Raw genomic sequence first — 16,405 nt, forward strand, 5'->3', positions numbered from 1 at the left:
AACGAATACTCACCTGGAAACATACTAGTTAAGTAAGACAGCCAACATGGATTTTTAAAGGGCAGACTATGCCTGTTAAATTGAATAGAGTTCTTTGAAGTAGTAACAGGAGAAATTGTTAAAGGAAATCCACTCGCTGTTGTGCACATAGATTTTCAAAACGATGTTTGAAAAGGTGCCATTTAGGAGTCTTAGTGATAAAATAAAGACACACTGTATTGAAAGGAATATGACAAATTAAAAGTTTATAGTCAGAAGACAGTAATGGTTGATGGATTGTTTTTTTTTAATATACAGGAGAATGTGGACAAGGGGTCACTAGAACAACTGCTGCTTTCTATATATATATAGATATATAGATATATATATAGATATATATATATATAGATATATAGATATATAGATATATATATATAAATAAAAAATCTTGCATAGGGAATGTACTTCCTGACCACAAAACCTTGGTTAAACCTTTTATCAATATTTCATTTGTAAATATCTGTGCCAACATTTCCTATGGAATTCCCAGGTCAGCTATTGCAATTGACAAGTGCAACCCGTCTACCAGTCGTGGTACTGTGGCAGATCTGTCTTCCATCACCAGCTCCACCACCATCTTCCATGTCCCAGTCTCTAATGCTGTACCATACAAAAAGAGACACAAGCTGCTCCTCTCCAGTATGAACTTTGCCATTGCCAGAAATATGCAGTAACCTCTCTAAACACACTAAATATCTTTTGATGACTGGGAATCCAGCTGATGGTGGCACTCCACACTCCCTTCAAAAGTTTTTTTTTAAAAATCATGATTTTGCCTATTGCCAACAAAGTAATGATGGCAACTGCTACTTGAAAAGTAAAAGATGTGCCCTGATTATATTTGGAAAGTTTGATGTTCCAAGATTATGTGGGTCCCAGACACTAAAATCCGGACAAGGCCATTTAAAGGGCAATGCATTATCAATGATTGGGTATCACTGCACACCAATAAATATGATTTGCACCATAGTGCAGTCGTTTTATATCTGGTCAAGTTGCCAATCCTGTAGTACAGGCTGTGATGAGGTCTGAAATGAGGGTAGGCGGGTAGAGAGGTACAACAGAGATCCCCGAGGCAGTTGGACAACGTTGGTTTCTACCACAGTAGTTCTATTGCTAAAATGGAAGCATGTCCAAAGCTATAACATACCAAGTTCAAAGAACTGCACAAACATGTACAAGTCTGAGAGACAACTCTCAGCAACTTGTTAAGACTCTGGCCTTCAACACAATCAACAAAATAGTTTATGTGGTTACCTAACCTTTGAAAACTTTGAAACTTAACTCTGTAAAATTGTACTTGAAAGCTATTTAACCTCTACCTGCTTGGAAACATTAGCATTCACAAAGGAACTTTAACAGAGGGCCTTGAAACAAACATCTACATCCAAACTTTAAATAAGCACATTGAAAAACTGGCTCAAAACATAAGAAAATGATCAGTTATATATGCCATCTATCAATAATTCATAACTGGCTCATGTGGTGGGTCAAGATTGATGATTCTGCTCTTCTGTAAAACAATTAGGAGAAATTACTCACTCTCCCTCTGCTCCCGTTCTTTCAGGATTGCATCCAACCACTTCTGTTTCTCTTCAGCGGTTTTGGCCATTAAGACAAACCATTTGTTTTTAGCTGTGTTGTGGATCTTCCAACCATTTGTCACAGTATAGCCATTGCTATGGTAATCAGCTGCAAACAATGGACAGAGCTGGTTAAGGAACATTAGAATATAGGCTGCGTTTGCTGACAACGCTAGCAGCAGGTGGGGCTGCAGTGGCACATGCGCAAATGCAGCATGTGCCAGTAAAACGTCACAGTCTGCAACTTCAGGCAGCTGCCAGGACTAAAGATGGCACTGCTCAAATAATCACACGAAGGCGACCTAACCTAAACACATGGCAGCACACAATGGCGGGAGGGAGAGAGCAAGCGAGTGGGCCGGGGGCGGAGGGGGGGGGAGCTGAGCGGCCAGAGAGAGCAGCGAGGTGGGGGGAGTGGAGCAGGCCAGAGACAGGGGGTGGGGGGAGCGAAGCGGCCGGAGAGAGCAGCGAGGGGGCAGAGCAGAGCGGCCAAAGGAACAGAGCGGCCAGAGAGCAGAGGGAGGGAGGGGGGGGGGGGGGTGGGGGGGGAGTGGAGCGGCCGAAAGAGTGGAGCGGCCGGAGGGAGCAGCGAGGGGGGGAGCGGAGTGGCCGGAGAGAGCAGAGCGGCCGGAGAGAGCAGCGAGGGGAGGGTGGGAGCGGAGCTTGACGCATGGGTGAATACCCGTTGGCGTCACATTGCTGTACGCGTAAAGTGCATGCGCAGTGGCCAACCAGGCGCGTTGCCCGAAGATGCACACATCACGTGATGACGTCATCAGCGCATGCGCTAACTAGTCCTGGCAAGTCGGAATGCAGTGCATGCGCAGAGAGCAGGAGCCCACCTGCGCATGTGCACAACTTGGCGCAGCCTGATGATGTCAGTGGCTGGCTGCGTTGTCAGGAATCACTTTGTAGAATATAACCATGTAAATTTTCTCAATACAAACACGTGCACACACACAGACTTCAAGCAGGGATTTTTCTGCCTGTGCCATTGGCTTTGTTGACAACTTTCTGGTGCCACTGCAGCAGACAGTTATGCTAGGTCCCCAATATTTTTGAGATTTTCTGACCAAAGTGACAGCAGACACCATAAAGACTTGTTTATTTCTGTGCAAAAATATTCGAAGGATGCAAAAATAATAGTGTATTGTTACACATTGCACTTACTATTATGGATGTTAGTCGGATTCAATAACTGCCAGGGATGATGCAGGCCATTTATTAGCAAAGCCACAACCTCAAATGCCATCAACCTCAAGCCCACACTTGCCCCTCCGGTAGAACTTGCCAGTAGTGCCAGCAGCAATAATATGCTCTTTTGCCTCTTTCCCCCATCTCCACGCTCCATGACAGGCTTCCCAGTACAAGCAGAAACAACTCAAGGGTCCATCAACTAAAGTTCTCCAAAGTCAGAAACTGACCACTATGCCAAGTGCAAATCCAACCTAATCACTTTTCTGGCGCATATGCCACTGGAATAAATCTAATTTTTCTTATCTCTTTAGTTATAAGTAGGTCTCAAGTTGTTGCAAAGTTAACATGCTCTGTAATGAAGTTAGCAATAGCAATCTAAATTAGCTTGTGACTGGACCAGGTCATCTGTAATTGACTATTTGCAACTGAATTAGGGAAGCAAAGAAAAAAGATCAACTCCATCATAATTTCAATGAGCTACCCAATACGAAATTCATCACCATTTCTTAAGAAAAATAAATCTTGAACTACACTGTGATGAACCCCAACTTTCACTGAAATAACACAACATAGGACTGATTTTGAATGCATTCTCTGATTCACAATCTCCAAATGGCATTTAAAGATGAGTTCTGGAGTATCTAAATCACAAAGCAAAAGCAATCAACCCACAGAAATGCATGGGAAACTCATGCAGTAAATGGCTTTCACCTGAGTCTTGAGCTACCAAGCTCAGGGTTTGTTGTTTTCCATGACCATAGCTGTCAAACAAGCAAGAATTAGGCCCATGGCAAAAGACCCATCTCATGTTAATGTTAAAGAAACATGTTTCCAGTTCTATACATTGTTATAGCATAGTTGCCATTGTTAATCTGTTAATTGTGTATCAATGGTTTGCAGGTGAAGGGTGTAATTGGGGTCTGAGTTGAGCACTTATAAGCTGACACTCACTGAGACTGGGGAAGGGTTTTGAGTGAGGAGCTACATGTTTGTAATCCTTTTACCCTACACAATAAATGTGAAACTGAGTAAATATAGGCTCCAGCATTATCCTTCCATAACAAGCTTTCTGTAGTTTAACTGTCTATTCTGTAATGACTGTTGGGTTAATATTTCAAACAGGAACCTCCTTGGTAACAACTTCATAAATTAGTTTTCAACTCTGGCTTAATTTATCAGCACACAGATGATTAATGAATTAATCATTCTATTATCCCAAAGGCGACGAAACATCTTGCTCCTTTGGCCAGAACACTTCTAAAAGTGTGGTATGAAGATTTTTTTTTTTTAAAGTTTAGCAGTAATTTTATCTCAACTAACAAGCAGTAAAACCACAAAATTTAATTTATTAGTGTGCAAGTTCTGAGGACTCTTCAAGTTTGAACATATCAGGAAATCGATTACAAGTTAGACCTTTAAACTTGGATAGCTGTCAACAACTTCAATAATTGGTCATTTTCCTACACTAAATAGGAAGAGCAGGGGCTCGATTTCTAAAAACAGAGAATCTTTACATCGATTAGTGGTAGTAACTAACACTTGGTATGAAGGGCATTGTTTTTCTAATCAGTGTAAAAGAAAGCAACATGAACAGTGAGCTGTACCATGCTGAAGAAATCTCTTGCCTCCCACCCAGTAGAGCATCATTATTTAAATATAAAAACTGTACTTAATCATTTCAGTTACTTCAGTTTCTGGGCTAGAACATCTGACTGGCCAAATGCTGGCTAGAAAAACATAGCCTCATTGAGCATATGAAAACTATTTCATTTTATTCACAGTTACCGAGTCAAATTCTCCAGCTCATAAGATGAAAAGTACACCGAAAGTTCATTTTCCCCCCCGAGGATTGTCAGTGACCTTTAGAACAGGAGCAGAAAGGAATTATCATCTTTCCTTAATCATAATGTGAAGAAAAGGTCTGTGATCAATAAGGCAACAAATTTTACAGCTGGAGCATCATGCACTGTTTCAAGTTGTTGTATCCAATGGCAGCATCAAGTTGTTGCTGAATGCATATCTGTGGGCATCAAATGAGATGAGAATTGGGTAAGACTTGATGTGCTGTGCAGTAAAATAGCCTGCCACTGAGGTTATTTAGTAAAGGTCCATAGAAAAGAATGGCCACTTGGACAAAGTACCAAAGGGTGAGAAGCTTTCATGGAAATGTATTCCAGCAAGCAATCGATCATTGCCACCTTCAGGGTATCAAGGAGGGGGATAATAGCAGAGCAAATTGTTTAGTAAAGTAATACCTGTTCCATCTTCAACATTCTCCACTTCCATCACCTCGGTGTTGATTCTTCCACGGAAAATGTACTGGGCCCCATTTATAGACTTGGTGCGCTTGGTTGACTTCTTACCAGCAACCCTGAAAATAGAGGAAATAAGCATTTCTAATAGAGAATAAATTCCAAAGCTTAATCATCAAGCTTAAAAATAAATCAAAGATCGTCTTCACACAAAGAATGAAAAGAATATGGACATGCTTTACAGAGACCCAAGTCAAATAAAATGTTTAAAAGTAACATAAGTACTTAACTTAGGAAGTAAGAGTATTAAGGGAAGACAGGCAATTATAATTGGAGAGACAGAGCTGCCTGGAAGCTCAAGGGGACCAAACTGCCCACTTCTGTTCATACGTTTCAGATCGGCTTCAATTTTAGAACAAATTGAGCAACTTTCAAGCTACATACAAGACAAGTTAAAAGTCCAAAAGTATTTTACTGATAACAATACCTTCATTAGTATTGAACAGATAAATCAACAATCTGTCTCTTGTCTCCATTCAGACTGACAATCATACTCAGCACCAAATAGTTTAATACCAAAATAATTTCTTACTGAAGGCATCACCAACTGCAGCAGGTATTCTGGAATTATAACACAAGAAAGAAAATCTCCCCAATCACCTGCTTTCACAATAATAAAAATAATGTTTTTATCTGTATTTCCTGATTGGTTGGTGGTTTGATTTGGTGGGCAGAGCCTGGTGCACGTGCCTTGATTACTTGTCGACGATGTTTGGGGGCGGGGGCGGGGGTGGGAGCATAGCCCACGATGGGGAGTGGGGGGAATGGAGATGGCATAGGAAGAAGTGGCAGGATGGGGGGTGGGGGGCGGGCAATATGGGAGAGACGAAAGGCATAGGCTGGGTATGGTATGGGGTGATGGGATAGGGATTTATAGAATTACTGTTGCTATAAAGATATTAATTTCACCACAAAATGTTTTTCAGGTCTCTGCTAGTATCTATGTATAAAAATTTTGTATGGAGACTATGCACATCCTATTAACACATCTTACTTTCTGTTGTCTGTCAGTACTTTTGTCACAATTACCATTGTAAAAGTACAACTTCAGCATTCCCTGTTCAAGTTTAGTGTGCCAACAGTCACAATATAATTGCGAGCTCTGGTAGGTGGGTCTATAGAGCAAATTTGTCTTGTTTATCTCCATTTTGCATTTACAAAAAAGCTTACATTCATCAAGTGGCTCTGGACAATACTACAGGGCAATGTACTAGTACTTCATAAACAAACAATCTAGAAAGTAACAAAGCTTTCCAGTGATCAATGCGCACCAATGTTCCCTCAAACAAAGCCTCTTGCTGGGTATGATCAGCTGATATTGAATAGATTTAGAACAAATGCAACGTCAGCACTGCAAAAAATGTAGGGAAGTCACTACTTTCCATTTCCAAGCTGCTTCTGTAAATTGTAAGGCAGCCTGAAACCATCAGTTCCCTTCCTTCTGCTATGATTCACTGTAATTTTACCAAAGACTAAAGCACAAGACCGCCTTGCACAAGATAAGTCCATCACAATAACACAAGAAATAAGAGCAGTAGTAGACCATATGGCCCATCGAGCCTGCTCCGCCAGTCAACACGATCATGGCTGATCTTGGGCTTCAATTCAACTTTCCTGCCCACTCCCCATATCCCTTAATTCCCTGCGAGACCAAAAATCTATCTATCCCAGCCTTAAATGTATTCAACGATGGAGCATCCACAACTCTCCGGGGGAGAGAATTCCAAAGATTTACAACCCTTTGAGTGTAGTAATTTCTCCTCATCTCAGTCCTGAATGATTGGCCCCTTATCCTAAGACTGTATCCCTGTGTTCTAGACTCCCTGATCAGTGGGAACAATCTCTCAGCTTCTACCCTATCAAGCCCTTTCAGAATCTTGTATGTCTCAATTAGATCGCCTCTCATTCTTCTCTCCAGAGAATATAGGCCCATGTTACTCAGCTCATCATCACAGGACAACCCCCTCATCCCACGGACTAATTTAGTAAATCTTTGCTGCACTGCCTCCAGTGCAAGTATATCCTTTCTTAAATGTGAAGACCAAAACTGTACAGAGTATTCCAGGTGTGGTCTCACCAAAGCCCTGTACAATTTTAGTAAGACTCCTTTATTCCTGTACTCCAATCCCCTTGCAATAAAGGCTAACATGCCATTTGCCTTCCTAATAGCCAGCTGCACCTGCATGTTAACTTTGTGCGTTCCTTGTACGAGTACCCCCAAGTCTCTCTGAACATCAACACTCATCAGTTTCACACCTTTTAAAAAATATTCTGCTTTTCTATTTTTATGACCAAAGTAAACAACTTCACACTTTCCTACATTATACTCCATTTGCCATCTTGTTGCCCACTCACTTAACCTGTCTATATCTCTTTGCAGCCTCTCTACATCCTTCCTGCAGCTTACCTTTCCAACGAGCTTTGTATCATCAGCAAACTTAGGTACATTATTCTCTGTCTCTTCATCCAAGTCATTAATATGGAGTGTAAATAGCTGAGGTCCCAGCACTGATCCTTGCAGCATCCCACCATTCACTGCCAGCCAACTTGAAAATGCCCCATTTATGCCCACTCTTTGCTTCCCGTCTGTTAACCAATCCTCTATCCACGCTAATATATTACCCCCAACACCATGAGCCCTTATTTTGCCTATTAATCTTTTATGTGGCACCTTATTGAATGCCTTTTGGAAATCTATTTATTTGACATCTACTGGTTCTCCTTTATCTATCCTACTAGTTACATTCTCAAAAAAGTCTAATAAATTTGTCAAACAATATCTCCCTTTAGTAAAACCATGCTGACTTGTTCTAATCATACTATGCTTTTCCAAGGACAATGTTAAGACATCTTTAATAATAGTTTCCAGCATTTCCCCAATGAATGATGTTAGGCGAACTGGCCTGTGGTTCCCTGTTTTCTCTCTACCTCCTTTCTTGAAAAGTGGTGTAACATTTGCCAACTTCCAATCTGATGGGACCATTCCTAATTCTAAGGAACTCAGGAAAATCATAGCCAGCACATCCACTATCTCTGCAGCTATCTCTTTTACTACCCTAGGATGTAGGCCATCTGGTCCAGGGGACTTGTCAGATTTTAGTCCCTCAGGTTTCTCCAATACCTTTTCTCGGCTGATATCAATATCCTTAATTTCCTCACGCTTTTTCGCCCCTAGGTTACTGCCTATTTCTGGTATGGAACATGTGTCTTCTACTGTGAAGATAGACACAAAATATTTGTTCAATGACTCTATCATTTCCTCATTCCCCATGATAATTTCTCCTGTCTCTGCCTGTAATGGACCAACATCTACTTTAGTTACTCTCTTCATTTTTATGTACTTATAAAAGCTCTTACAATCTGTTTTTATATTGCTGGCTAGTTTACTCTCGTATTCTATTTTTTCCCCTTTTTATCAACTTTTTGGCGGCCCTTTGCTGGTTTCTACAATGCTCCCAATCGTCAGACTTGCTACTATTTTTTGCAACATTGTAAGCCTCTTCTTTTAGTCTAATACTCTCCTTAACTTGCTGAATGAGCCACGGATGGGTCTTTCTTGACAAACTTTTGTTTCTGAACAGAATTTACTTTTGTTGAATCCTTTGAATTGTTTCTTTAAATGTTTCCCACTGTTTGTTTACCACCATACCTTCCAGTCTATTTACCCAATTAACCTTAGCCAGTTCTTCCCTCAAACCTTCCTAATTGGCTTTAAGTTTACGATTCTTGTTTGTGATTGAAATGTGTCACTTTCAAACTTAGCATGAAATTCAATGGTATTATAATCATTATTTCCCAGTGGATCTTTTACTATGACATTGCTTATTAACCCTGCTTCATTATATAATACGGGATCTAAGATAGCTTTATCCCTAGTTGGTTCTACAACACATTGCTCCAAGAAACTGTTATGAAAGCATTCTACAAATTCATCTTTTAGACCACTGTTGCCAATTTGATTGTCCCAGTCTATATGCAGATTAAAGTCCCCCACAATTAATACATTACCTTTTTTACACGCTCCAATAATTTCCCATTTAATGTTCTGTCCAATAATACAACTACTATTGGGGGGCCTGTAAACTACTCCCACCAGTGTTTTCTGACTCATTCTATTCCTAATTTCCACCCAAACTGATTCTACTTCATGAGCTTACTACAACACTAATCATGTACTCTGTGGCCATACTAGGTTCACTGCTCCTTAAAATAAGCATTTCCAGATTGGTAGGGTAAATATTTAACGCATTCTGCCAAAAGCAGAATGTGCTCTCTCGGATTGACAACCATTGGTCACTGAATTTCATACTTCCAAAAAGGCGAATGCTAGAAGTAGTGAAATCCTCAATGCACAGTTGGGATTGTGACTATGCAATTCCAACAGAGTTAATTTCATTAAGAGGCTGAAAATCAGCAATTTCTGCAATTTTTTTTTTAGGATGCCATTTGACAGATCCAAGTCATGACTTACCTAGACTTCCTTTTGCAGTACACCAGCAAGTTATCAAACAAAAAGAATACTCGTTCCTGAATATTTCCAGCTGAGATCTTTAACAATGGTCCTTGTTGCAGCAGCTCAGTGCATATATCTGTCAAATTTGAACCCTGGCAAAAAACAATATTGGAAACATTCTGTATTTTGCATACTTGTATACGATTTTAACCTTACATTAGCTCATGTACATATTCAAAGTACAAGACAGATTAATGGAATAGAGCAAAAATAGTGCAAGTAAAATTGTCTGACTACTGGCAACATTTTTACATTTCTTGCACTAATGGCCATCAACATGACTTTTAATGGCAAATGAGGAAGTACACGGCTGAATTTTTTCAACCACACAACAGCTGAATGTTAACTTGCATGTTGTATATTTACAAGATGGGGATGAAAGTGACAAAGTTATAAGATTTGTTGCAAAGCCCTCAATTTTGCCCAAATAAAACTTGCAAACAGTATGATGAATTGCAGAACAAAATTTACATTATGACTTTAAATACTGAAGTAGTAAGTATATTCTGTTCTTACGTATCCTGAAATGCCTCTGGAGCAAAGGAGGATAAACAGATAACTGAGGCCACATTGTACAGCATAGTTGCATAAAAGAGCAAGAACCACAGCCCCATATTGTGCACCATAGTTAGGTATAAAGCTATTGGCAATAACCCATACTGTATACCACAGTTATATACATGACAGCAGTAAGCAATGAGTCATTCTATGCATCCTGCAGTTTAATAATCTGTCACATCTTTTTTCTGTACTTTGTCAATAACTTCAAACATGATTTTATGACCTGTGAACTTCCAAAATGAATATATGAAACTTTAAACTAACCGTAGCATAAATTCTACATAATGTTTCCCAGTCAGTGAGGTGATAAAAGCCAGCATTAGCCTGCACCCTTTGTGTACCCTCTGCAACATTAAGCTCATCTAAAACTCTGCTGTCCGTATCCTAACTCGTACTAAGTCCTGTTCACTCATCATCCATGGTCACATTGGCTCCCAGTCCCCCAATGCCCTGATTTGAAAATTCTCATCCTCTTTTTCAAATCCTTCCACAATCTCACCCATCCCCATGTCTGTAACTTTCTTCAGTCCCATAACCTCCAAAATCTCTGCACTCCATTAATCCTGATCTCTTCTGCAGCCCTAATTTTTATTGCTGTACCATTGGCAACCATGCCTTCAGCTGTCACATTTTGTTTGATACGTGCCTGTGAAGCACTATACTATGTTAAAGGTTCTCGATAAAGAGAATTTGCTGTTGTTCCCTCGACCCCAAGCTCTCAATACTCTCCCTGACCTTCTCCACTTTTCAAACCATCACTACTCTTTTAAGAAGGCTCTTAAAGATTTACTTCTTGGACAATGCTTTTGATCACCTATCCAGTATTTCCTTATTGGCTTTATAACACTCCTACAAAAGTGCCTTAGGACATTTCACTTTGTTAAAGCTGCTATATAAATGCAAGTTGTTAGATTTTCAAATGCAATCATTGGTTGAGGGAAATTAAGCTCATTCAGAACTTGTTCTTGCTTTTGCATTATTTCTCTTTAGAAAAATGCATTTAATGTGTTTTGGCATTTTACAATGAAACTGTTCTTCAATTAGTCAGGGTGAGAAAAAGGTGAGAACATTCAATCCATCACCTCAAACTATATGATGGGAAAATTAAAAGTTCAGAAAGGTCTCAAAATTACTCAAGTTAGCTATTGCCATTTTTTTTGGGGGGGTGGGGAAGACAGGGGTTGGTAAATGAGGATCTATGATTTATTCACATGTCCATGAACAAACAGAATGACATTCTTCTGTTAAAGTAATAAAATAACAGTGTTGCCACTCAGTTGTGTGACTAAAAAAGTCTGGTCTGCCTCAAAATGTTCAGAGGGCATTTTGCTGCCCAGGGTTCATTTAAGAGAACAGAGAAGGCATTTCCTTTGCTCAGAAAGTTACATCATCTTTGCAGCTGCTACTGATGCAATGCATTAGCTGAAACAGCAAAGGCCTTGACTTCTTTAACAAAAGAGACATTCACAAGAGAATTGATATCAGATTCTAAATTGTCATACAAGAATGACAAGTCTTGCTGCATTTTACAGCACACAGTTTGTTATTATAAGGTGCTGCATGAATAAGATTAATACTATTTATGGGCCATCATACAGGCCTATATCTGGGATGGACTGTGTTGTTGACAAGGTGCATAGTAATGCACATCTAAAATTGTTATTTCTCCCCAAAGAAGTCTTTGAATTAGCAAGATAGTAGCTAAATTTATTTAATACAAGTTTATTTTCGATTGTAGATATAAGCGTTAGGCTAACGTTAAATTTTGCATTTTTTTCTAAGCGTAGTAGCAAGGGCTAGATGCACAAAGAGGATTCCACCAGCAAATGTTATGTACAAAGAAACTTCTGTTCTGTCAACCTAGTTACAGAATTTTAAACTCGTGTGCCCATGAAGAATCATTTCTAATGGGAAAGAAATGCCAACAGAACCGTTAAGAAATTTCCCAAAATTGCATTTTATGTATGAATTTAGAAATGCAAAAATATTTATTTTATCACATCAGAATAAGAACTTCAAAATTGTATCACTGAAATAAACGAGGAAAAGCTTGGCACTCTCAGCCTTTCTAATCATACCTCCCATCCTTCAATTGATGACTGTAAATGTTCCAAAGCCTCCAATTTCTCCATCTGCCTCTTTGTTTCATTAATGTTCGTGCACACAGCTTTCATTGCTTGCAAGGCATTCTCTACCGCTGAGTTATCGTTGTGTTTTTTGGGGGTCCGTTTCAGTAATTCCTGCAAAAATAGAAACTGCGTCTCAAACTTCAATGCCTTCTCAGAGTCCAAAAGACTTGAAATATAGGATTTAAACTGGACTCAGATGTCAATACAGCCCCAACAAAAATGACAGTTCCTTTTGGATCCCTTTTCTTTGAATTTTAATCCAATTTTTAATTAATTCACAAATTCCATGGCATTGATCAAGGGCAGCTTTTTAAAAGTTGTCCCTCGTGTATGCTTATTTCTATCTAATTCTCTGTTTCATTTCCTCTGCCTTAGATATACAAAGACTGCAAGATAAACCAACACATTTTTCATGTGTTATAAGATTTAAGAGTGGACAGTGACTTTTAAGGTCAGTCAGGAACAGAACAAACCAGAAGTGATAATATAGTATGGTTCCAAGACCTAGTTTGCGACATAATTCTGGGATGCAACTGGTTGAAGGACAAGTCATCTCTGGTTCTGGATCTTATTGGAGGCCTCTGATCCAACACCATTCATACAGACAAGAACTTTTAATACAAATCTCACATTTACTGTTTTTGTTGCACTGTTAATTGGGAAATATATGAAGTGCTCCCTAATGAAGATATTATCCTGTTACAGAATGCAATCAAGAGAGATTTGAACACAAAACAAAAGATAATCCATGAAGCAGAAGGATTTTTTTTAATTATTCACTTTTGGCAAATCATATTATTGGCTCCTTTCTTATGAAAGACTAATCGCCCACAGTAGTTTTGAGACATTGTTTTTGTGAATATTATAAACAGAATTCTGCCCCCACCATGATATATAGCAAGTACAGGACCAAGAGACTTAGCAGATGGCAGGAAAAAAGACAGAGGCGCAAGGGGCGAGCCAACTGTGTAACAGCCCCGACAAACAAATTTTTCTGCAGCACCTGTGGAAGAGCCTGTCACTCTAGAATTGGCCTTTATAGCCACTCCAGGCGCTGCTCCACACACCACTGACCACCTCCAGGCACTTACCCATTGTCTCTCGAGATAAGGAGGCCAAAGAAGAAGAAAAAAGACAGGACCAAAAAGAAGTCTGCAGTTGATCAAGTGCCAAATCCAACATCTCTCAAATCACCTGTTCCTTTACACGTCTAGTTAATTTGCATTCAAAATTTTACACATAGCCTCTATAGTCATTGCTTTCCATACATGCACAATTTTGCATTAAGTAGTTAAATTAAAACTGTCTGTGCACCTTCTTTCCAATATTAAATTTCTTGCTCTAGAGTTTGTGCCAACCTTGAATCTGTTATGGGAATTCAATTTCTCAACTCCGTTGCACACCATCTCCCCCTCAGCCTTTTCTTCTCCAGAGTTCACAATTTTTAATGACTCAACTTCAATTATTGTTCATCTTCTTTAGCTATTTCCCAGCTTTCTTGTCCTTTTCTGCACTATTTTTAATGCCTGGATATCCTTGGTATAGCACAGTAACCAGAACTGTAGATGATATTTCTGCATGTAGCCAGATGAGTATCTGGTATGGACATGTTACCACCAGAAGTGATCTGTGCTCTATCCTCTGACTATACATCCCTAGATCTGATTACCTTCGCACACTGCACTGATGACTTCAATTAACTATCCAGCAAAACCCATAAAAGCCTATTCTGTGTTGTCCCTGTAACTAAGAATCATTATAGCCCCAATGTTTATTTACCTTCCCTAGTCACTACTTTGCATTTGTCCCAAGTGTCATTTGCTACTCATTAAACCACCTTTGCTGCCGATAAACTGATTCTTCTGTATTTTATCCATTTTCTTTGCCACCCCACAGATCTGTCCTTATTTGCAAAATTAATATAGCTTTGTTTTTGCCCCAGCTTCAAATTATTCATGGAAACCGTAAGCAGCAATGCCCCCATTAGCAATTCACCCATGGATTTCTCTGTTAGAAGTAGATTCTTTTATCAGTTAAAAGCTATTCAGGTATATATAAAAAAAAGTCCATTACAAAACCAGTGTTCTAAGCAGGACTAAAAAAATACTATCTATAAAAATGCTTTGGTGATTGTAGCAACTCTAGTTTTCATAACATACTTGTATGTCAAGCTTAAGGAAGATAAATTTACCTCTAAGTACCCACTAGTGGCCAAGAAAAACTATTGCCTCCAAAATCTTAACAGAAAGATTGTGAATTATATCTATTTTTAGCCAGTCACACATGGATACCCTAATTTGAGAATCCTGATAAATTCCTGACCGCAGCCACATCACTGGTGTGAGGGAGGAGAGAAAGAGAACGAGAATGTACAGGTACAAGGGAAGGATGGGCAGGAAAGCTTGTTTTGTGAAAAATGCAGAGAATCTAAACATTGAAAGCTTGTCAAATAATATGTTGTATATAGTAACACAATTTGTGTGTTGTGTATGGCATTCTGTAATACAACATTCTGTAATTCGCAATGTTTGTTGCAGTATGGTTTAAAAAGAGATAAATCAGACAAATACCCAGCTGAAGTATAGGCTAAATCATTACAGACTGGTTCTCGCACCACTTAAAAGAGAGTGAAACTCCGGACTAAATGCAAGCCTGAGATAAACAGACAGAGGACTGGAAACACAGCTGACTCCAACAGCAACAGGTTATCCCATAATACTCAATAATCGAGCAACAGGCTTCTCATGATCCTGTAACTCTGCTATCACTGTTCTGGAGATAAAAACATTTATTAATGGGTCAAAGTGAAAATAAATTTAAGTGCTACTAATATGGTGCTCTCACTCTGAAAACTTTGCCCAATGCATATTTCAAGCTCTGGCGTCCTGCAGCTGCAGGAGTTCTAGGATTAAGAGTTGTAAAAAATGGGTGGATTGATTCCATGACATTGACACATTGATGGAGCTCAAGGGGAACATCCAATGCAAAGCTGAGACAATGATACAGATGCAAGTGACTAAATTTGAGGATGGGGAGGGAATGTTTCAAGAAAGGCAAGAAACCAGAACCACCTCAGCTGCTTTAGCAATCATTTTTTTTGAGTTAGCTGTTAACTATGAACAGATGAATAAAGTCCAATGGAGCTTGCAACAACTCTGCCTTTCCACAGAAATTAAAAACCGCCAGCTGCAAAATGCTCAGAAGCAGAAGCCTTCTCTCACCTGTCCAAGTTATGCAATCTATAGCTCTCAAACAGCAGTCATCATAGGATCTTCAGCAATACCTGGCATTGAAGCATTCTAAGATCTATAGACTTCCAGTAGTAGCATTTAAATTTATTGTCCCTTTGACCCATACATTAATAAATGTTGCTATCTCCAGAACAGTGCTAGCAGGGTTGCAGGATCACAAGAAGCCTCGCTTCCAGAGTAGCTCAGTGATCAATTCAATGGGACCAACAAATGCTGGCCCAAGGCTGCCTGGTTTTGGGAAACACACCTGAAGCATGCTTTTTTTAAAAAGTGAGTGCTAATTCACAGCTGTTTTACTCAAAATCATGAATTTCAGTTTCAGTACAATGCGGTGTCCTGAATTCAACAGCAACATAAAAGCTGAAGTGGTTTACGGGTCACTTGTACAAATAGTCATGACAATCTCAAGGTGCTTCCATTACCATACCTGGAACACCAACAAGCACTTCCCTTTTGAGATTTTTTTGAAAACATTCTGTTGCAGTCAAGTGAGGAGGGGTCCCTCTTTACCTTCTGCTTGTTTGACCACAACATTTTTAATTCTTTCTTAAAGTGGATGTACTGGCCAATTTAGTAGGTATTTGATAACTTACTTGCTATGATCATAAGAAGAACAGACAGGTTTTCTTGAGTTTAACAAAGAAAAGGGTTAACTATATTGTACCTAAACTGAACTAATGAAAATAATAAAGTGCCAACTTTTACTCTCACACGCTGGAGGTTTACACACACACACCGATAGGTTACAGAGTGGGGAAAAACATATTGGTTGAGTTAGAGTCCATAGAAAAAAGGGGGATACAGTCTGAGGAGTTTGGTA

General features: G+C 39.4%; 1 protein-coding gene across 2 annotated transcripts in view; it reads right to left on the reverse strand.

The window, feature by feature from the left end:
- prex1 (phosphatidylinositol-3,4,5-trisphosphate-dependent Rac exchange factor 1) overlaps positions 1-16,405 on the reverse strand; it is a 270,479-nt gene that overhangs the window by 141,410 nt on the left and 112,664 nt on the right. For both annotated transcript variants that reach the window (XM_068048258.1, XM_068048259.1), the window contains exons 6-9: positions 12,284-12,445; positions 9,603-9,736; positions 5,075-5,190; positions 1,582-1,731 (exon numbers count right to left, since the gene is read on the reverse strand). In XM_068048258.1, coding sequence (XP_067904359.1) covers positions 1,582-1,731; positions 5,075-5,190; positions 9,603-9,736; positions 12,284-12,445 — 562 coding nt within the window. The remainder of the gene's footprint in view (positions 1-1,581; positions 1,732-5,074; positions 5,191-9,602; positions 9,737-12,283; positions 12,446-16,405) is intronic.

The sequence above is a fragment of the Heterodontus francisci genome, chromosome 16 (assembly GCF_036365525.1).
Source record: "Heterodontus francisci isolate sHetFra1 chromosome 16, sHetFra1.hap1, whole genome shotgun sequence".
Taxonomy (NCBI): Eukaryota; Metazoa; Chordata; class Chondrichthyes; order Heterodontiformes; family Heterodontidae; genus Heterodontus; species Heterodontus francisci.